Genomic DNA, 23,728 nt, shown 5'->3' with positions numbered 1-23,728 from the left:
AGTCTGCTCCTGCCAGTAATGGTGGAGACAAAGATGTTGCAGCTGCATACTGCTGTGCAACAGGTGAACGAGGGTGCAGTGTGGCTTGCACAGCACATGGTGGGCTTTATGGCAAGGAGAACCATTGATCAATAAGGTGTTGCCATGCATCCCTTGCTCGTTGCTCACCCCACATGCAACGCCTGGATGTTCTCTGTCCTCCCTTGCGCCTTTCCTGCTGTAAGTTCTCAGCGTCCTCATTGTCCGAGGATGAGTCTTGCTCACGTCTCTCCTCATCCTGCAAGGCCTCCCCACTATTAAGTGCGTAGTTGTGCTGAGCACAGCAAACAATACAAGCTACCCTTTCCAGTTCGTACTGCAGGGCACCACCCGATCTATTCGGGCAGCAGAAGCGCATTTTCAGCATGCCGATCACCTGCTCAATTTGGCTCTTGAAGCTCGGTGGCTAGCGTTGTACCTTTCCTCTACATCAGTGGTGGGGTTTCTCACTGAGGTCAGGAGCTATGTCTGCAAGGGCTAGCCCTTTCTCCAAGAAGTCACCCCTCCATTTGAGCTACTTCAGGTGAAGAACAAGGGCACTTGTGACTGGTGCAGGATGAAGGCGTCATGGCAGCTGCCTGGAAAGCAGGCACAGATTTGAATAAAGCGCTTACGATGGTCACATACTAGCTGCACGTTGAGCGAGTGGAAGCCCTTTCCGTTTATGCATGCAGCTGGTCACCTGACGGGAGCCTTGATGGCCACACGGGGGCAGTCTATGACCCCTTGTATCTGTGGGAACCCCGCCGACGTCGTGGGGACTGGTAAAATTCAGCTCCATATTTGCAGTATGAGTACTGCAGTGTGAGTGGGGCAGTGCCAGTTGGTATATGTACTATATTGTGTCATAATACACCATAAAGTCTAGAATTTGCCAAGATCTGTGCTGAATTGCTTCATCTCTTTTAGTTAAGATGGCTGAGGCACAAATATTACCCTCAGTGCCCAGTTTATAACAATCTATTGGGGTTTCTACTTGTAATCTTTACTTGATGGCCTCTTTGGAAGTGGAGGCTTGGTGGAGTATTGCATTGGGCTCAGCTGTGATGCCTCCAAAACCAAATAGTCTGTTCACATTCACTGCTCAGGCTCACATAGGAAGAATAACGGGAAAATCCCACACCATGTGTCAGAGGCTCAGTACAGAACACATGGTAATAGGGAGTAGGGAAAAGAAAAAATAAGGACTTGAACTTATATAAACTTGCATTTATATAGCAACTTTCACAATCACTAGACTTCCCAAAACGCTTTACAGACAATGAAGTACTTTTGAAGTGTAGGCACTGTTGTAACGTGGGAAACAACAGCCAATTTGTGCACAGCTAGCTCCCACAAACCTGATAATCAACATCATGAAAGATGATTAAGGGATAAATACTGGCTAGGACATTGGGGATAACACCCCTGTTCTTCTTCAAAATAGCGCCAGGGGATCTTTTACATCCACCTGAGAGGGCAGATGGAGTCTCAGTTTAGCGTCTCATCCAAAAGATGGCACATTTGTCAGCACAACACTTCCTCAGTACTGCACTGGGGTGTCAGCCTAGATTGTTGCGCTTAAATCTTGGAACTTGAACCCACAACCTTCTAACTCAGAGGTGAGGGTGCTACCACTGAGCCATGGCTGACGCACACTGGAAGAAAGTTGGAGGGAAAATAATTGTGAAGCTTAAACATAAACAATCAGTTTTGTGAAAATTAATTGGATTTCCCAGCTACTACACTGAAAGAATGCAGTTAAAATCTTTCAGAATCACTGCAAGCACAAGAAGTTCATCCGTTGAAATAAACCTATGATGGTGTTTTCCTTCAAATTTTCTTTGGATGCTTTTTTATTAGTTATAAAAATATTGGAGACAGAAAAAAAGCTTTTTGACTGGGCAGTTAGAGGCTCGTAGTCTTGTAATTACATAGAATTACATCAATTTTTTTGTACAGCACATTCGGCCCAAGAGGTCTATGCTGGTATTTATGCTCCACATCAGCCACCTCCCACCTTACTTCATCTCACCCTTTCTCCCTCATGTAACTATGTACCTTCCTCTTAAATGCATCTATGCAAATCACCTTAATCTCGCCATGGGGTAGCACATTCTATATCCCCACAACTGTCCTATTAAAGAGTTTTTCATGAATTCCTAATTGGATTTATTAGTGACTATCTTACATTTATGGTCCTTGGTTTTAAATTCCTCCATAAGTGAAAACATATTCTACATTTAACTCTGTCAAATCCATCCATAATCTTAAAGACCTTCCATCAGGTCACCCCTCAGCCTTTTCTTTGCGACAGAAAAGAGCCCCGACCCGTCCAGTCTTTCCTGACAGTTATACCATCTCAGTTCTGGTGATGGAGCCTCCGGGAATACATCCAACCACAGTTGGCAACCCTGCAGCAAGTGGAAAGGTTACAGCAATCATAAGTACCTGTGTGTCTCTGATAGAGCTTTGCATAGCTTTAGTGATTACAGAGGGCACCATGGAGTTCTTCAGCTCACTCTCCAGCTCTTGAATCTTCACTGTTGTTTTATAAATTCTGCTTCTCAGAGACAGCACCTGTTCCATAACAGACAGCGGCTTTGTTTTGATTTTCAAGTGCTTCAAATTAGACTGCGCTTCTGCAACTCAAAAGAAATAACAAAAGACTTGCTTTTATATAGCGCCTTTCACAACCTCAGGGCATCCCAAAACACTTTACAAGCAATAAATGTAGTCAATTTTGTAATGCAGGAAATGTGGCAGCCAATTTGCATACACCAAGGCCCCATAACAGCACTGGGATAATGACCAAACACCAATGCCTGTTAGTTGATGGGTAAATATTGGCCAGGACACTGGGAAGAATTCTTCTGCTTTACTTCAAGATAATGTCACGGGATCTGCTATGGCTACCTGAGGGGGCTATCAGGGCCTCTGCTTAATGTCTTATTCAATAGTCAGAACAACATTACACTGGCCACAATACTCATTACGACAACCTTTCATAGAATCAGAGTTATACAGCACAGAAATAGGCTTTTCGGCCCATCGTGTCCGTGCCGGCCATCAAGCACCTATCTACTCTAATCCCATTTTCCAGCACTTGGCCCGTGGCCTTGTATAGAGTCAGAGTTATACAGCATAGAAACATCATACAGCACAGCAACACAGTTCAGATAAACTGTACTAGGAAGCGGAGTTTTAAAAAAAACACACAATTGCCTTGTGTTTAAAGTAATAGATATTACTTTAGATACAAAAACATGTAAAAGGATTCAATTGGGTAGCTACAGAGAAGTTACTTTCTCTGGGGGAAATCCAGAACAAAAGGTGCAAAATTTTAATATGAGAGCCAGATCAATCAGCAAGCAATTTTTCCCACACCAAAGGAAGTAGAAATTTGAAACACTCTTCCCCAAAAGGCCGTGGATGCTGGGTCAATTTAAATTTTCAAGAATGAGATTGATAGACCTTTGTTAGGGAAGGATCAAGGGATACGGGGCAAACGTGGATAAATGGAATTAGATCAGCCTTGATCTAATAGGACAGTCTCAATACTCTGAATAGTTTCCTCCTATTTCTATGCACTGCAGCTGTGTAGTGATTTCAACCTCCAACATAAGTGCTTTCTGCAGTATTAGCTCAAAACCTACACAGAACTATACATGAAGACAGAATGTTGGTTCTACTTAAATTTTCTCAGTATGTAACTGATTTTATTGTGACCCTTAAGGACCCATTTAAAAACATAAAAACACAAAAAGTCAAAACATTCTTCCTCTGACTAAAATCTGTAGTATTCATTCTACTTTTAACACACAGATAAAAACCATTTAAGCTGACTTAATTCATTCATAACATTCAGATATTAATAAATGATAACACTTGGGTACATCATGCAGTATATATAGCTGTGGTTATTCATTCTAGCTTGTATGAAGAAAACACTTGGCATTACATAGAAACTACAGCACAAAAGTGGATCATTCGATCCAACTCATTTATATGGTTGTTTATGCACCACACGAGCATTCTCCCACCCTACTTCATCTTACCGTATCAGCATAATCTTCTATTCTTTTGCCCATATATACTTATCTAGCTTCCCTTTAAATGCATTTATGCTTAGTCACCTCAACTATGCCTTGTGGTAGTGAGTTGTACATTATAACCACTCGCTGTGTGAAGTGTTTTCTCCTGAATTCCATTTTGGATTTATTAGTGACTATCTATTGTTTTGAACTTCCCACAATTGAAAAACATCTTCTCTATGTCTACCCTGTTAAACCTTTTATAATTTTAAGGACCTCAGCTTTCTCTTTTCATGAGAAAAGAGCCCCGGCCCATTCAGTCTTTCAGGATAGGAATGTAGGAACAGGAGGTGGCCATTTAGTCATTCTAGCCTGTTCTGCCATTCAATGAGATCATGGCTGATCTGGAACCAATTCCATAAAACTTCCTTTGCCCCATATCCCATAATAACTTTGGTTAACAGAAATCTATCTCTCAGATTTAAAATAGCAACTGATCTAGCATCAAATGCCATTTGTAGAAGAGAATTCCAAACCTCTACCACCCTTTGCATATAGAAGTGTCTCCTAACTCCACGCCTGAAAAGCCTGGCTTTAATTTTAGGCTATCTCCCCTAGTCCTAGATTCCCCAAGCAGCAGTAATAATTTCTCTCTATCTACCCAATAAGTTCCCCTCAATATCTTGAAAACTTTGATCAAATCACTCCCTAATCTTCTAAATTCCATGGAACACAACCCGAGTTTGTTTTATTTCTCCTTGTAATTTAACCCTTGGAGTCCAAGTGTCATTCTAATAAACCTATGCTGCACTCCCTCCAAGGCCAATATATTCTTCGTAAGGTGTGGTGCCCATAACTGCTCACGGTACTTAAGGTATTCCATTCTCTACTGAAATCCATTTGCCACAATTTTGCCTATTCGCTTAATCCATTAGCAGCTCTTGTAATTTTATGCTTCCATCTACGCTGCTTACAATGCTGCTTATCTATGCATCATTGGCAAACTTGAGTACGTGGCTCCCTATCCCATCATCTACATTTATTAAAAAGTAGTGAATAGGTTAGATCCCCAACATAGATCTCTGTGGGATGCCGCTAGTCACATCCTGTCAATTAGAGTACCTGCCCATCATCCCCAGTCTGCCTCCTGCCGCTCAGCTGATCTCATAAGCAGGTCAATAATTTGCCCTCAATTTCATGAACTTCAACGTTAGCTAACAATCTCTTATGAGGGACTTTACCTTCTGGAAGTCTATATAGATAACATCCATAGACATTCACCTGTCCACTACTTTAGTTACCGCTTCAAAAAATTCAATCAAGTTTGTCAAGCATGACCTACTCTTTACAAATTCATGCTGGCTCTCTCTGATCAGCTGAAAATGTTTCAAGGTGATCAGTCACTACATTCTGAATTAAAGACTCTAGCAATTTCCCCAATAACAGATGGTAAGCTAACTGGTCTATAATTCCCTGGTTTCCTTCTCTTACCTTTCTTAAATAGTGGAGTGACATGTGCAATTTTCCAACCTAAATGAATGGTTCTGAATTGACAGTTATACTCTCTCGGTTCTCTATCATCCTTGTAAATCGATTTTTGGACCTTCTCCAATGTCTTTATAACCTTTCTGTAATTGGGAGACCAGATCGGTGCACAGTACTTTTGGGTTAACAATGGTGAAAGTCAATGACGCTTTTATCACCATGTCTAAAAGCCAAATAAACATTTCACTGCCAGTAAAATGGGAAGACTGTTGTAGCTTTGGTGCAGTTCACTGCCACTTCCACCATTTCCTCCCCGATTAAGTGAAGGTAGGCACTCACATTGGGGGAACACTTTCACAGTCATCATTAAGCATCACTGAGGAATTCCCATATTTAAGGAGCAGGACAGAACATGCCCAGGGAATTATAGGCCAGCCAGCTTAACAATTGGTGGTAGGAAAAATAATGGAATCCCTATTAAAAAATAGAACATCTAGAAAAGAAAAATAGAATAATGTACAGCATGGATTTCAAAAGGGAAAATCTTGCTTGACCAACCTTATTCAATTTTTTGAGCAGGTAGCGGAGAGAGTAGATAATGGTAACACAGATGTGATATATCTGGATCTTCAAAAGGCCTTCGATAAGGTCCCCCATAATAGACTAATGAATAAGATCAGAGAATACGGAGTCACAGGATAAGTGGCAGAATGGATGGCTAGCTGGCTTCAATACAGCAAACATAGAGTGGGAGTAAATGGAGTTATTCAGAGTGGCAGAAGGTGGTGTTCCACAAGGATCAGTGCTAGGAACACTGCTGTTCACAATTTACATTAACAATTTGGACTTTGGAATCAAAAACGCAATCTCTAAATTTGCAGATGACACCAAAGTTTGGGGGTGGGGGGGGAGGTGATGGGGAAAGAGGATAATCAATACTAGACGATTACAACAAATTACAGGAGGACATTAATAAACTTGCAGATTTGGCAAATAATTGGCGAATGAAATTCAACACAGATCAATGCGAGGTCGTCAATTTTGGCAGTATTTATTACTTGGAAGGTGCAAGTACAAATACACCAATCACTAAATGTTGTGCCACAAGTTAGAAAGGCCATTAAATAAATGCAAATCAAGCATTAGGCTTTATTTCTAGAGGGACAAAATTGAAAAGTAGGGAAGTTATGCTAAACCTGTATCAAACCTTGATTAGACATTTACATACTGTGTGCAGCTCTGGTTGCCATATTGTATAAAGGATATAGTGGCACTGGAGAGAGTGCAGAGAAGATTTACAAGGATGATATCAGAAATGCATGTGTGTATATTTATCAGGAAAGGATGAACAGGCAGTCTCGTTTCTCTTGAAAGAGAAGGTTAAGGGGTGACCTAATAGACGTCTTTTAAATTATGAAAGATTTTGATAGAGGGGATAGAGAGAGTGGGTACAGACAGAATGTTTCCACTTGTGGGGAAGAGCAAAACTACAGGCCATCAATATAAGATAGTCAACAAGAATTCCAACAGTGAATTCAAAACAAACTTCTTTACCCAAAGAGTGGTGAGAATTTGAAACTGACTATCACAGAGAATAGTTGAAGCAAATATTATAGATGCATTTAAGACAAAGCTATAGAAGCATAAGAGAGAAGGAAAAAGAGGGTTACGATGACAGAGTTAGATAAGGAAAGATAGGAGGAGGCTCAATGGAGCCTATATGCTGCATGGACTGGTTGGGCCGAATGGCCTGTTCCTTTGCCGTATATCCAATGTATGCAATCCTATATAGAATGAAAATGTTTCCATTTGTGTGCAAGGAAATCAGCACAGGGATATAATTTTTCCACTTTGCATACCCAATGTCAGCAACAAGCACACCAAGTCTAGCATTGTTCTGCCAGACAATATGGGCTAATAGTTGTATTGCTCCCAATATCAGGGACAGAAATCATGATTCCTGTGCCCGGTCTCACTGCACCACTAACTTCTCATGCTGCTCAATATACCACATCACCATCAACTATCAGCAGTCAGGACTCAAGCTAACATTCAGACACCCTCACACACCCACCAACAATACCAACGTACCAACCTCACACCCACCTCTCGCAGGCTCCACATATATCCAGCTATTCAGCAATGGCAGGCACATCACCCAGAGAGCAGGCATTCATCAACATGATGTACACTAGCATGGTCACACGTCAACTGCACGTTAATGGAGTGGAACCCATCGCACTTCCAGTGTATCTCCCTATTTAAATATGGGGCCCCAGAGAGCCACGTCGTTGCAGTCGATGGCTTCCTGCAACACAGGGAATCCCTCTACCCAAGCAAAGCAAAATGCCTATCCCTCCTGAATCTCTCAGATTAGAGAGAAAAAGATGAAATCTCCTCTCCTGACAAAGGACTTCTGTCATCTCTCAGATGCAGCGATAGTCAGTCAACTGGGAAATGTTCACAATATTGTTTGCTCCCTAGAAGGATCCAGCTGTGTAGAAGTTGAGAGCAACGGTAACTTTGATGGCCACTGGCAGCACCATCCTCACCCTGTTGTGCGGCTGTAAGCCTTATTGAAGGAAGTGACCATGTCCTTAATGAATTGCAGGTGCCTCAGATATTGCTCCTGACTGAAGATCTTTGGTTGGTAGGGCCTTATGAGGAGAATCCATCTCCTCCTCCCTCTACAGCCTCTGCTCCATCTCCCTGTTGTATTGCAACCCAAGAGGGACTACAATTACAGCACCCCACTATCCACATCCCCCCCCACTCCCCGCCCCACAACTCCAACAGGGCAGAAAACACCTCCAACTTCTGTGTCAGAATGCAGCAACAGTCCCTCCAAAATCTAGCAAGTCACCAAAACCCCTCCAAGCACAAACCCCAAGATTTCCACAAACATTGCAGGAGCAAAGGTAAATCAAAAGCACCGCACCTGGATGGCTGGCCCTTTAAATAGTGCTAGTGGGAGGCCCCTTGTGCAGATGAACACATGTTCAGCTGGGACTACCTAAGGCACGGCATTCACCGGGCCCGAGTGGTTCAAAATGGCAGAACATGCATCAAATCAGCATGAGAGGCTACTTGATGTCACAATCTGCAAACTGTCAAAGCTACTGGCACATATTAGGCATGCCTGCACCAGCGCTTTACAGCATGGCACATGGGCCGAGCCAGATGCAGTGCATCAGCAATTCCGGCTTCCGTTACGCAGACTCCAATGGCGCTAAGGAGCCAAACTTTTTGTATCCTAACTTCAACCTTAGAAGAGCATCCCATCCTAAGCATGAATTACTGCATCTCCACCATTCATCCTATGCTTTCCATGTCTTCCAAGTTATTGGGGGTTTAACCATTTTACTTTATACCTAATTACAAAAAAAAACAAATCTTAAAGTTGGCAAAGTGATCACGGTTGAGATGGTGGGTGAATACTTGCATTTGTGCAGTATCTTTTCACATCAAAAGATTTCAAAAGCAGTTCAGACATGATGCACTACAGCAACACACCAAAGCTACTTAAACAGCAACATCCAAACCCGCGACCTCCACCACCTAGAAGGACAAGGGCAGCAGATGCATGGGAACACCACCACCTGCAAGTTTCCCTCCAAGCCACACATCATCCTGACTTGGAACTATATTGCCGTTCCTTCACTGGCACTGGATCAAAAATCCTGGAACTCCTTTCCTAACAGCACTGTGGATGTACCAATCCCTCGTGGACTGCAGTGGTTCAAAAGGCATCTCATCACCACCTTCTCATGGGCAATTAGGGATGGACAATAAATGCTGGCCAGCGACGCCCACATCCTGAAACAAATTTTTAAAAAGGGGTCATTTTGACTTTGGCCAATAGAGTAAAACAGATGATATTGAATCTGCTGCTCATACAACATCTCTCATGACTTTCATTTTCATTGACTTCAGTAGAAATTAAAATCAGGAAAGACGGCTAATCCGATATCAACTGTTTTACACTAATCGGCCAAAATTAAAATGGCCCATGTCGGGCATGCCCCCCCACCTACCAAGACTGAGGCACACATTATTTTGCCACATGAACATTAAAACTTAAAATTGCAAGCCCCTGACTGGAAAGACGTTGTAACCAACAGTGTTGGAACAATGGGAAACCAGTCATTGCTTCCCCAATACACAGAAGAAGTGGTGAGACCAGTTTTAGTCACATGACTAACTGGCTGTTGCAGAGGTTTGAACTGAGAGTTTTAAATTGGAGAAAACAGTGTTTGAACTGAAAAAGCTCTTGGCTCGAGAACATCTCTCTCCTGTCTGCTCTCATCTCACTCACACCAGCATCGGAAACCATGGAAGACATATGAACGCTAAGAGAGAAAAGTCTCCTACAGTGAACAAGGTTTAAGAAGAATACTGGGCCCCAACAAAAAGTAAGAGCTGTCTACAATCAAGGACTCTACAGCGAGCTGGAAACACAGCACAGTAAACAAGAAACTCTTCTGAAATTGTCTCAAACCTCTCCATTTTATTTTTCTTCTTTTTTCTGTCCCTATTTGCATTTGTGGATCGCTTGTGCATGCTAGCGTCATATATCCGTAGGCATGAACTGTATTAGAGCTTAATACAGTGCTTGGGGCAGCACAGTGGTTAGCACCGCAGCCTCACAGCTCCAGCAACCCGGGTTCAATTCTGGGTACTGCCTGTGTGGAGTTTGCAAGTTCTCCCTGTGTCTGCGTGGGTTTCCTCCGGGTGCTCCGGTTTCCTCCCACATGCCAAAGACTTGCAGGTTGATAGGTAAATTGGCCATTAGCAATTGCCCCTAGTGTAGGTAGGTGGTAGGGAAATATAGGGACAGGTGGGGATGTGGTAGGAATATGGGATTAGTGTAGCATTAGTATAAATGGGTGGTTGATGGTCGGCACAGACTCGGTGGGCCGAAGGGCCTGTTTCAGTGCTGTATCTCTAAACTAAACTAAAAACTAAACTTAAGTTTAGGTAAGTTTAATAAATTTCACTTTTCTTCTTTAAACCTAAGGAAAACCTGGTGTGCTCATCTCTTTGCCATATAATTGGAAAGCTGTGAACAAGGATTCACAAAGAGGAAGCTCAAAACACAGTGTGTTTAAAATTAAACCCTGTTATAATAAAACCAAATGAAGACAGTAAAAGACAGCTGGACACCTTTCTCACCTGGTCGTAACACCCCCATCAAGTTAGTGTAGTGGAAATTGTTATGAACGCTGGACTTTGTAACATGATTATGTTTTAAAAACTGTGATTTTTAAAAGTTAAAGATGCAGTCTGAAAAGTCAGGTGACCTCACAGCCACTCTGCTAAAGGACAAGACAGAAGTCTTGGTTAGCAGGACAACAAAGAAAACAGATCAAAGACTCTTTTTCAAAAAACAGAGACTGCGGGGCTAACACCTGATGAACAACGGGTTTCATCCTCCCATTCGGTTCGTAAACAAAGAGTCAGTGATTCTGAAGATACAAATGTACCAAGCAGCTGTTAACACCTAGGAACAATGGAAGGCCCAGGTGGCTCTGTGAAACCAGACTTCTGGACTTGGTTTTTTGGAAAAGGGACAATAAACGATTGACTTTTGAGTCCAGACAAATTTAACGGATTTTCTGAAGGCATACAGGGTGTAAGAAGGGAACCCAGTGGTTGCAGCCTCAGAGCAGACTATAAAGACGACAACCAGTGGTGGCAGGCTTGAGACGGAGAGAGGGAGCACCTACTCTCGGAAGCCTGAAACAGAAAAAAGTTACGTAGACTGGAACCTGTTTTGAAAGCTGAAGTTTGCGGAGAAGTAAAAGCCCAACAGGATCACCAGGAATCACCTTATTCATGGACATCCAGGTCTAAAGTGCTCTGAAAAGTGAATGAAGAGGACATTGAGTCTGTAAAGGTCTGGGAGACCCAACCCACAGCAACTTAGGAGTTTGGGACTTTGAACCATAAAGATTTCACCATCAAAAAGGACTGTGTAACGTATAAGTGTGGTGTGAGGTTTCCAAGTATTTTTAATAAGTAAATACCTTTTCATTGCAATTTAAGGCATCAACTGCTTACAAAGTACAATTTGGTTAATGGAGATTTCTTTTAGTTTAGTTATAACAAAAGTCTTAAAATGTGAAATCTTGTCATCTAATTCTTTAAATTGGTCCAGGGGTTCATATCTCTTAACGTCAACGGTCTCACTGAGGTCGTAGCACAAACAAAATTGCTGAGAATCTATTAAGTTAATGAAAAATACAGAATATTGTTTGAACTTATTTTTACAATTCTTCAATCAAAGCAATTCCCAAAATTATAGAATAAAATTTTGAAATTTCAAACACAGGCCCATAAAGTCAAATAAACTCATATTTGTAACTGGATCCTTTTTATATTTCCAGGTTTATAGACTCCAGGTCAATCCTGGAGGGTTGGCAACCCTACTTAAAGTGCTAATTCTGAAGCAATTCTGACTTACCTTGCTGCTTAGGCAGGGGCTCAGATTTTGAAAGTTCCCTCTCAAGTTCATTCCTTAGCCTAAAAAAGAAACATGGTGATCAAATATATTAAAAGCAGGCATCAGGACTGTATGGAACCAAAGAAACCACATGAGATGTGAATCTACCTTTACTCCACCCTAATCTCCACATCCCAGGGTCCCAGGACCATCCATTGACCTGTGACCTCAGCTGCCTGCAACAGCCAGTGTTAAGTAGTGACCAAGTGCTAAGTAGTTGTTAACAATAGCTGGTGAGCCATTAGCCAGTGCTGTGAATCAGAGTGATGCCATTTGACACCAAGCTTGCAACTGAATAGATAGTAACTCATAAAACCCCATGAATTTAACATATTGCACACTTAACTGCTGACTCATCTTCATCTGATTAAGAGGTTGAGATTGGTTGATTAAATAATCTCCATTCATTTCCACTGCAGATAAAGTGTGAAAGGTGTAAAATACATGGGGATTAGGGACTGCAAATGAATTAGAAGATTAGTGTCACTTGACAGGGTCAGGGGAACCAGGTATTGGTTCCAATGAGAAAATTGTTTGGGGGAGGGAAAATCCATGAGCCACACTAAATTCCAGGACAATTTATGTAGTTGTGGAATAATGGCCCAAGTTTGGAGCAAAGTTCATTTCAACCCAACATCAGGGAGACACCCCTTACTGTATCAATGTGGTCTCTGTATGCATAACTGCTGTAGAAAACAATGAATAAGACTGCAAATTAGTACTGGATGTAGACCACAAATTCATTTCACAAATGACCCTTCCAAATGGCAAAAAAATAGACATGCCTTCTGTATTTAAATCGAATTTTAATTCAGGTACGAAACGATCATTTATGCTTAATCCACTGTGCAACTTAGTTTTATAATTCTATTAAATACCCTCAGGAGAGATATTGGCAAATAAAATTGAGAAAAGCAAATCACTGATATATTATGTTCTTTCTTCAAAACCCTTTGTTGTCAGACTATACAGGATATTCAGAACTTCAAAAAGCATTAAACAAAAACTTTAGTTACTTATTTAGAGATACAGCGCTGAAACAGGCCCTTCGGCCCACCGTGTCTGTGCCAACCATCAACCATCCATTTATACTAATCCTACACTAATCCCATATTCCTATCACATCCCCACCTGTCCCTATATTCTCCTACTACCTACCTATACTAGGGGCAATTTATAATGGCCAAGTTACCTTTCAACCTGCAAGTCTTTTGGTGGTGGGAGGAAACTGGAGTACCCGGCGAAAACCCACGCAGACACAGGGAGAACTTGCAAACACCACACAGGCAGTACCCAGAACTGAATCCGGGTCGCTGGAGCTGATGCTGCGGTGCTAACCACTGCGCCGCCCAAACAGTACACTTCAACAGTACATTAATTATAGTTTTCCCAATGGCTTACTAGATAAGTGCACTACCCATAATAGTTCCAAGTCATATGTGCGAGCACAGTCCCAGGTTTGATCTCTGCCCTGTGCCAAATTAGCTGATCTCAACAAAAATGGCATTAGAAATACAACTACCCTCAGCATACCTGGGTTACAGAAAGGGGCATTAGCAAGAAAATCCCAGTCTGATCTTTATGCAACTGATAAATGAGTGTGAATATCGGGTTAGGACAGGATCAGGCCCATGTCCTATGTCTCCAGGACCTAATAACCTACAAGCATTCAACGTTAAGACTCACGTATGACGTGGCTATTTAGTTACCACTCTACAGTATAATACTGGATAACAACAAACAAGGGGTGCCCTTTCTCTCTGCTGGAAGAAGGCGTTAGTCCATTCACATATGCCAGTAAGGGGCCCAACGCCCGCTTCAGGTTCTTGCTGCAACATTGGTTTGCCCCGAAGCAGCCAGCACCAATAGTGTGCATTCCCTAATTAACTCCTTTGTTCTGTAGATTTAAATGCTTAGTTTGGGAGTTTATTGGATTTATAGTGACTGGATGAATCTATAATTTGCCAGATTACTGATGTCCCCAACCCCACCACAATAGCAATAGTGCCTCGCTGCCAGGCTTGTGGAATGAAGCAAAACAATGGGCTAGTAAATTTATCGCTCTGCTTCAAATACGCAAAATTTACCATAACAATGAGCAACTGGTTGAAATGTATAATCGTCTCCAAGTGGACTCCTGTCCTTACAGTATGTCTCATGCAGTATGGGCTACCTAAAAGTCCATTGTATAAGAAAATTAAACCATTCATTCCAAATCAATGGCCGAAATTTTCCCAGCCCCTTCAAGTCGGATTTGGAGGTTGGGGTGTGGGGGGCTGGAAAAGTGGCAGAAAAATGCATTAGGCTGACTCCCCAATGTGTTTCCACCTCTGCGCATTTATACTGGAGGCAGCATCAGGGCTCGAATGGCAGCCCACCCGGCAGTAGCAGGAAGTCAATTGAGGTAGTTGAGTAGGTAATTAATCTGAATTTTCCTGTGACATTCGAATTATCCTGAAGTTGACCGGGACCCCTTCAATGTGCATGACTCGCCAGCTCACAGGAGGCGAGTGCACAGTGGAGAAATCCAGCTACTTAAGCTTTACATGCGATCTGCAATTGTCTTTGGCCTCCTTGTCTCGGGGGACAATGGGTAAGCGCCTGGAGGTGGTCAGTGGTTTGTGGAGCAGCGCCTGGAGTGGCTATAAAGGCCAATACTAGAGTGACAGACTCTTCCACAGGTGCTGCAGGTAAAATTGGTTGTCAGGGCTGTTTCGCAGTTGGCTCTCCTCTTGCGCTTCTGTCTTTTTTCCTGCCAACTAAGTCTCTTCGACTCGCCACTCTTTAGCCCCGCCTTTATGGCTGCCCGCCAGCTCTGGCAATCGCTGGCAACTCCCACGACTTGTGATCAATGTCACAGGACTTCATGTCGCGTTTGCAGACGTCTTTAAAGCTGAGACATGGACGGCCGGTGGGTCTGATACCAGTGGCGAGCTCGCTGTACAATTTGTCCTTGGGGATCCCGCCATCTTCCATGCGGCTCACATGGCCAAGCCATCTCAAGCGCTGCTGACTCAGTAGGGTGTATAAGCTGGGGATGTTGGCCGCCTCGAGGACTTCTGTGTTGAAGATACGGTCCTGCCACCTGATGCCAAGGACTCTCCGGAGGCAGCGAAGATGGAATGAATTGAAACGTCGCTCTTGGCTGACATACGTTGTCCAGGCCTCGCTGCCTCTGCAATTAATCTCATAATAAATGGAAGCCTGCATTCAAGGGTAGACCTGCACCTGCAGCAGACTCTCATGCAGCCTGCTGCCACTGAGCATGCTGGGGCTTAAGGGAAACATTCCAGCCCCTTCCTCCTCACCTCCCTCTGGTAGTGGTGCTCCCTCTTGTGCCACAGTCACCGTAGCTGCCCTCCCACAGCAGCCAGTGAAGGCTGCTGGCATCCATCCCATACTGGCTCCTGATTGGGCCTCCCACCTCATCAGTCCACCTGGCCTCCATAATTGGTTGGCAAATGCAGAGGCGGCCTGTTACTTGGCTGCCTCCCATAAGATCGCACCGGAGGGCACACCATTGACATGTGCAGGGTCGGGACCCAGAAATGGTTCTGACACACAAACACTTTTTGTTGGAGAAAATTACGTCCAATTTCATTACAGAATAAAGCGCCAAAGTTAAAGCAATATTTTCCTAGGCACACTATGCACATACTCATCATTCCTCTGCAAAGCATGTCTTGCTTCCTGCTCCAGATTTAAGACTTTCTGTCGAGCCTCCTCTACATGGTGAGTTTTCACTGTCCTGCTGTTCATAGCTTGGAGCTGAGCCTGCAAGCTCTGTTGAGTTTAGAAGAAAATACATTTTAAAACCATTAAGCTTCTCCGAAACCCCTACCTGTAAATATTTATCACCAATAGTACATCAGAGATCACTGCATCCTTGTCTCATTATAGAGGCACAGCACAAAAGTTCTGCATCATCTTTTATGGAGGGGACAAGACAAGCAAAAGATAAATGGTGTGCAGTTTACATACCACTAGATAATTCAAGCACTGTAAGCAAGCATCACTTTTTCAGCATCAATCCAAAATTAACTACTATATTTGATTCCTTCAGCTTCTCATTGCAAGAAGGTGCAATATATGTGACAGCAATGAATTAATCAGTGAAAGAAATACTTGCATTTAAATAGCATCTTTCATGACCGCAGGCAGCCCAAAGCACTTGACTACCAATTAAGTAATTTACATTGTTTTGCTGTAATGTAGGAAATGTGGCAGCCAATTTGCACACAGGAAGACCCCACACACAGCAAGGAGATAATGACCAGATAATCGGTGTTAGGTGTTGATTGAGGGATAAACAATAGCCAGGATATCAGGGAGAACTCCCCTGCTCATCTTCAAACGGTGCCATGGGATCTTTTAATCCCACCTTTTTTTTAATTCATTCATGGGAAGTGGGCGTCACTGGCGATGCCAGCATTTATTGCCCATCCCTAATTGCCCACGAGAAGGTGGTGGTGAGCTGTCTTCTCGAACCGCTGCAGTCCATGTGAGGTATGTACACCCACAGCACTGTTAGGAAGGGAGTTCCAGGATTTTGACCCAGCGACAGTGAAGGAACGGCAATATAGTTCCAAGTCAGGATGGTGTGTGACTTGGAGGCAAAAGGCATTTGTTCCATGACCTTCTAGTCAGTTATTCTCTGTGACCCTCTGTCCTATCAGCACCTTCTCTTTTGTTATCTCTTGCCACACCCCACCCCCCCCACCCGCCTGCTTTACTTACTTAAAACCTTTCACATTTCTAATATTTGTCAGTTCTGAAGAAGGGTCACTGACCTGAAAGGGTAACTCTGCTTCTCTCTCCACAGACGCTGCCAGACCTGCTGAGTATTTCCAGCATTTCCTGTTTTTATTTCAGATTTCCAGCATCTGCAGTATTTTGCTTTTGTTTTAACCTTTGGGTAATATTGTGTTGTATTTTTATTTTATTTTATTTTATTTAGTGATACAGCACTGAAACAGGCCCTTAGGCCCACCGAGTCTGTGCCGACCATCAATCACCCATTTATACTAATCCTACATTAATCCCATATTCCTACCACATCCCCACCTTCCCTCAATTCCCCTACCACCAACCTATACAATTTATAATGGCCAATTTACCTATCAACCTGCAAGTCTTTGACTGTGGGAGGAAACCGGAGCATCCGGCGAAAACCCACGCAGTCACAGGGAGAACTTGCAAACTCCGCACAGGCAGTCCCCAGAATTGAACCCGGGTCACTGGAGCTGTATCTGCAATATAAAAGGAGCCAGTGAAAAAGAAGGGTCTCATCACACTGCTCTACTGAGCACACCATTGCCTAAAATACTCAGACATGCAGTTTCAACTTTGATTTCCTTCCAAAAGTTTTCTCAACATCGAAGCTCATTTAAAGAGTTATAATTTTTATATATATTTATAACATTACCTGGTGTTGATCTGTTGGCTGGGACTCCAGGAGTGATGTGAGATACAAATCGTATTCAGCCTAAGGGATGCAGATTCGGAAGAGAGGCAAATCGGAAAAAGTGAAAGAAACAATACACAACATTTTATGGGGATTAAACTGTAGTAACAATGCATTGTCTAAACCAACAATTTGGGAACAGAAAGGAGAGAGGTGGAAGGGGTAGAAGTGGGAAGGTGGAAAGGTACAAGAGGAGGAAAAAGGTGGAGGGTGTGCTGGAAAGGAGAGGGAGAAGATTTAACAGAGGGAATGGGAGGAAGAGAATTCAGTCACTATCCCTGAGAGAGGTCTCTCATCCTTAATCAGTTTCCCTCTTCTCCTTTCTTCCTATGTTTCCCTCAAAAAGGCTCTGATTGCTTTCAAAATTCAACTTAACAGAAATCACTATATTGATTTTACCTTAATAAAGCTTTTGAAAACCTCCTTTTGTTTTTTCAAAATTATTTGAAGAGAAGCTACTGAGCAGAAAGTGCTAAAACCTAGGAGATAAATATTCCATCAGTACAGCAGACTGAATGGTACTGATAAATCATGGGAAGTTCAGTACACTGCACAGGCTCAGACTGCTCTACTGAGCAGCTCAGAGAATCATAACTCTAGCAAAAGTATATTAGAAGTATCAGTTCCTGAGGAATGAAATTGCAACTTTAAAAAAATCAGGTGTTTGAGTGAACTGATGCCAAATTTCATAATCAATGTAATGATTTTACATAGAAAAAAATGATAAATGTGAACACAGGAAATGATATTTGGGAAAAAGTTGTTTTCAGTAAAACTGAAAAAAGGTCCATTTACAAGCATGATTATTTGCATTATTTGAAAATGAAACGAGACCAAGGAAATGAAAAGGGATTACCATCTCTTAAATGACAGCTTCACATTTTATACATTAGTCTTTATTCACAAACCCTTTAAGGACGACGCGGCATTTGAATAATTATTGATGGAGACATTATAAAGGAATTTCAAAGTTTCAAAGATTGGTAAGTGTTTATGTTCAACAACGTACGGAAGAAAGAAAAAAGTCATTCAACTCTTTTAACCCACTCCTTCCAACAGACCATGTGCACTTTACCATCATGGACTTGCACAACTTATTTAGTCACCTAAGGGAGAACAGTTATAGGTTAAGCAGATGTAATGGTGTGGACACTTGAAACAGAGACAACAATATATACACTGGTCCAACAGTGTGACTTAAATGTTAAAAAAAAAGTAAACTATAAAATCACCTCAGGAGAAAATATTTTTGTGATATTTACTCATGGATACATTTGACTGCCATGATAATACCCACAAACATAATACATTTATCAGTGGCGTGATGAAAGTGAGCAATAATTGGCACGGTATTGAAAACAAATGGAGAAAAGGTTATATGAACATACGAACTAGGAGCAGGAGTAGCCTCTTCAGCCCCTCAAGCCTGCTCCGCCATTCTATAAGATCATGGCTCATCTGTTTGCGGACTCAATTCCACTTTCCTCCCTTCTCCAGATACCCTTTGACTCCCTTGTTTGTCAAGAATCAGTCTACCTCTGCCTTAAAAACATTCAATGACCCTGCCTCCACCGCTCTCCGGGGAAGAAAATTCCACAGACTCACGACCCTCTGAAAGAAAGAAATTCTCCATAAATGGGAGACCCCTTATTTTTAAACTGTACTCCCTAGTTTTAGACTCTCCGACAAGGGGAAACATTCTTTCAACATCCACCCTGTCAAGTCCCCTCAGGATTTTTTATGTTTCAAAAAGATCACCTCTCATCCTTGAAAACTCCAATGAATGCAGACCCAACCTGTCCAGCCTTTCCTCCCAAGATAACCCTCTCATCCCAGGAATTAGTCAAGTGAACCTTCTCCGAACTGCTTCCAATGCAATTATATCCTTTCTTAAGGAGGGAAACCAAAACTGTACACACTACACTAGATGTGGTCTCACAACTGTACAGCTCTGTACAACTGTAGCAAAACATCTCTACTTTATATTCTATTCCCCTTGCAATAAATGACAACATTCCATTTGCCTTCTTAATCACTTGCTGTACCTGCATATTAACTTTTTGTGTTTCGTGTACTAGGACACCCAGATCCCTCTGCATCTCAGAGTTCTGCAATCTCTCTCCATTTAAATAATATATTGCTTTTCTATTCTTCCATCCAAAGTGGACAAGTTCACACTTTCCTGCATTCTATTCCACCTGCCAAATCTTTTCCCATTCACTTAACCTATCTATGTCCCTTTGCAGATTCCTTATGTCCTCTTCACAACTTACTCTCCTACCTATCTTTGTGTCATCAGAAAATTTCACAACCATACATACTGTCCCTTCATCCAAGCCATTGATATAGATTGTAAATAGTTGAGGCCCAAGCACTGATCCCTCTGGCACGCCACTAGTTACAGCTCGCCAACCTGAAAACAACCCACTTATGCCTACTCGATGTTTCCTGTTAGCTAACCAATCCTCTATCCATGCTAATATGGTACCCCCTATACCATGGGCTCTTATTTTGCTCAGTAACCTTTTATGTGGCACCTTGTCAAATGCCTCTGGAAATCCAACTACACCACATCCAGAGGTTCCCCTTTATCCATGTTGTTTGTTACTCCCTCAAATAACTCTAATAAATTAGTCAAACAAGATTTCCCTTTCACAAAAGCATGTTGACTCTGCCCGATTGCATTGAGATTTTCTAAATGACCTGCTATAACCTCCTTAATAACAGGTTCCAGCATTTTCCCTATGACAGATGTTAAGCTAACTGGCCTGTAGTTTCCTGCTTTCTGTCTTCCTCCTTTCTTGAATAGCGGAGTTACATTTGCTATTTTCCAATCTGATGAGACCTTTCCAGAATCTAGAGAATTTTGGAAAGTTAAAACGAATGCATTAACTATCTCAGCAGCCACTTCTTTTAAGACCCTAGGCTGAAGTCCATCAGGACCTGGGGACTTGTCAGCTTTTAGTTCTAATAATTTTCTCAGTACCCTTCCCCTGGTGATGGTAATTGTTTTAAGTTCCTCCCTCCCTTTCAACTCTTGATTCACAATTATTTCTGGGATGTTATTTGTATCGTCCAAAACAATCTTATCAATTCCTCCACCATTTCCTTATTCTCCATGATTAACTCCCGACTCACTCTCTGGAGGACCAACACTCACTTTACTTACTCTTTTCCTTTTTATATACCTGTAGAAACTCTTACTATCTGTTTTTATATTCCTAGCTAGCTTTCTCTCTAATTTCTCTCTCATTATTTTTAGTAATTCTTTGCTGTGTTTTATTATCTGTCCAATCTTCCGACCTGCCACTACTCTTCAGTGAATTGTATGCTTTCTCTTTCAATGTGAAACTATCTTTAACTTCCTTGGTTAGCCACGGATGGTGTGCATTTCCCTAGAGTCTTTCTTTCTCACTGGAATATATCTTGGCTGAGTGTTATGAAATATCTCCTTAAATGTCTGCCACTGCAGCTCTACTGACCCATTCCTTAACCTAAATTTCCCAATTTGCTTTAGCCAGCTCTGTCTTCAAACCCTCAATTATTATGAAAAGCAAACTCACGTCTAGGAACGGTTTTGTAAGATTGGATGGATCAGGTGTCAGATGAAATTAAATGTGAGGAAGTACAAGTTAAGACATTTCGAGAAAAAAATAGGGGAAAGGAAATATACATACTGTGGTAACATTTTAAAAGGAGTAGCAGAGCAGACAGAGTTAGGGGTTCAGATAAGGGAATCTTTAAAAGTGGAAGGGCAAGTTGATAAAGGTATTTTAAAAATGCATATACAATCCTAAAATAGAATACAAAAGCAAAGAGGTAAAGTTAAACCTATACAAATGATTGGTTAAGTTGCAGATAAAATATTGTGTCCGGTTTTTGTGTACCTTACTTTAGAAAGGATGTCGCAACCATGAAGTTGGTACATACGTCAGTCCTTGAACATGCTGTCGCCTCCCAAATCCATGGTCACCTTTCCCAGAACTCCATATTTGAATCCCTCCAAACAGGTTTCCGCCCCTGCCACCATACCAAAATGCCTCTCAAAGTCAAATGACATCCTATGTGTCTATGAGAAAGGTAAACTATCGCTCCTTGTCCTTCTTGACCTGTCTGCAGCTTTTTATTTATTTATTTTATTTCGAGATACAGCACTGAAACAGGCCCTTCGGCCCACCGAGTCTGTGCCGACCATCAACCACCCATTTATACTAATCCTACATTAATCCCATATTCCTACCACATCCCCACCTTCCCTCAATTCCCCTACCACCTACCTATACGAGGGGCAATTTATAATGGCCAATTTACCTATCAACCTGCAAGTCTTCGGCTGTGGGAGGAAACCGGAGCACCCGGCAAAAACGCACGCAGTCACAGGGAGACCTTGCAAACTCCGCACAGGCAGTACTCAGACTTGAACCCGGGTCAGTGGATCTATGAGGCTGCGGTGCTAACCACTGCGCCACAGGAAGTACAATCCTTCTCCAATACCTTTCAACTCTCCTTCAACCAGATGGGACTACATTCTCTTAGTTCCATTCTATATATCCAGTCGTAGTCAGAGAATCACCTGCAATGGGTTCTCTTCCCACTCCTGCACCATTACCTCTGGTATCCTCCAAGGATCTTTACTTGGCTTCCCTCCTCGATATGCTGCCCCTCGGCGACATCATCCAAAAACACAGCATCAGTTTCCACATGTACGCTGCTGACACCCAACTGTACCTCACCACCACCTCTCTCCAACCCTCCACTGGCTCTAAATTGGCAGACTGCTTGTCCGACATCCAGTACTGGATGAGAAGAAATTTCGTCCAGCTAAATATTGTGAATGAAGACTGAAGTCATTATCTTTGTTCCCTGCCACAAACTCCATTCCCTAGACGCCAAGTCCATCCCTCTTCCAGGTAATTGTCTGAGGCTAAACCAGACTGTTCGCAATTTTGGGGGGTCATATTTGACTCAGATGAGATTCTTACTACATATCCACACCAGCACCAAGACTGCATATTTCCACCTCCATAACATCGTCAGACTCTGCCCCTGCCTCAGCTCACCTGCTGTGGAAACACTCATCTATGTCTTTTGTTAGCTCAAGATTTGACTATTCTAATGCACTCCTGGCTGGGCTCCCACGTTCTACCCTACATAAACCTGAGGTCATCTAAAATTTTGCTACTTATGTCCTAACTTGCACCAAGTTCTGTTCATCCATCAACCCTGAACTCAGTTCTGATGAAAGGTCACAGACCTGAAACGTTAACACTGCTTCTATCTCCACAGATGCTGTCAGACCTGAGTATTTCCAGCACCTTGTGTTTTTATTTCAGATTTCCAGCATCTGCAGTATTCTGCTTTTATAACCCTATATTGGCTCCCAAATAAGAAATGCTTCAATTTTAAAATTGAAATCCTCCAATGCCTTGCCTCTCCACAATCTCCTCCAGCACTACAACTCTCTGCGACATCTACACTCCTCTAATTCTGGCATCTTGAACATCCCTCATTTTTATCACTCCGCCATTGGTGACCCTGCCTTCAGCTGCCAAGGCCCTAAGCTCTGGAATTCCCTCCCTAAACCTCTCTATTTGTCTTTCCTCCTTTAAAACGCCCCTTAAAATCTACCTCTTTGATCAAGCTTTGGGTCATCTGCCCTAATATTTCCTTATGTGGCTCAGAGTCAAATTTTGTTTGATAGCGCTACTGTGAAAAGATGCTTTATAAATACAATTTGTTGTTCTTTGGTCATGAGGAGAGTTTAGAGAAACTGATTTTCTGTTCACCTTAAACAAGGGGTTACATGGAGATCTGATAAAGGCATTCGAAATTATAAAAGGTTTTGTTGAAATTAATTTTTAAATAACTACTTCCACTGCTTAGTAACTAGAGGGCATCAATTTAGGTTCATTGCCAGAGAGGTGAGGTTTGGAAAACATTATTTTTTAAATGCAGAGGCTGTTAGAACTTGGAATGGCCTACCAGAAACAATGGTGGAAGCAAAATTTTTATTAACTTTTAAAAGGGAAGCAGGTAAATAGTTAAAAAGAACATTTAAAACAGTACAGCAAAACGGGGCTAAGCAGATAGCTCCTTCAGAGAGATAAGGTGGGCCATGTGGTCCCCTCTGTACTGTAAAATTATATGATTCTGTATACTCATGTCTAATTTTCACATTGCACAAGTAACAAATACTGTACAATCGGTTTTGTGGTGCATTTCTGT

At 42.2% G+C, this 23,728-nt stretch overlaps 1 protein-coding gene across 6 annotated transcripts in view; it reads right to left on the bottom strand.

Moving 5' to 3' along the window:
• LOC137376769 (uncharacterized protein C6orf118-like) overlaps positions 1-23,728 on the bottom strand; it is a 58,773-nt gene that overhangs the window by 31,034 nt on the left and 4,011 nt on the right. For 4 of the 6 annotated variants that reach the window (XM_068045769.1, XM_068045770.1, XM_068045775.1 and 1 more), the window contains exons 4-7: positions 17,465-17,524; positions 15,698-15,822; positions 12,001-12,059; positions 2,470-2,666 (exon numbers count right to left, since the gene is read on the bottom strand). In XM_068045769.1, the coding sequence (XP_067901870.1) occupies positions 2,470-2,666; positions 12,001-12,059; positions 15,698-15,822; positions 17,465-17,524 (441 nt within the window). The remainder of the gene's footprint in view (positions 1-2,469; positions 2,667-12,000; positions 12,060-15,697; positions 15,823-17,464; positions 17,525-23,728) is intronic. The other 2 variants (XM_068045771.1, XM_068045772.1) reach the window with 1 other exon arrangement.

The sequence above is a fragment of the Heterodontus francisci genome, chromosome 13, assembly GCF_036365525.1.
Source record: "Heterodontus francisci isolate sHetFra1 chromosome 13, sHetFra1.hap1, whole genome shotgun sequence".
In the NCBI taxonomy this organism is placed as follows: Eukaryota; Metazoa; Chordata; class Chondrichthyes; order Heterodontiformes; family Heterodontidae; genus Heterodontus; species Heterodontus francisci.
This window is presented reverse-complemented; position numbering and strand designations above follow the sequence as displayed.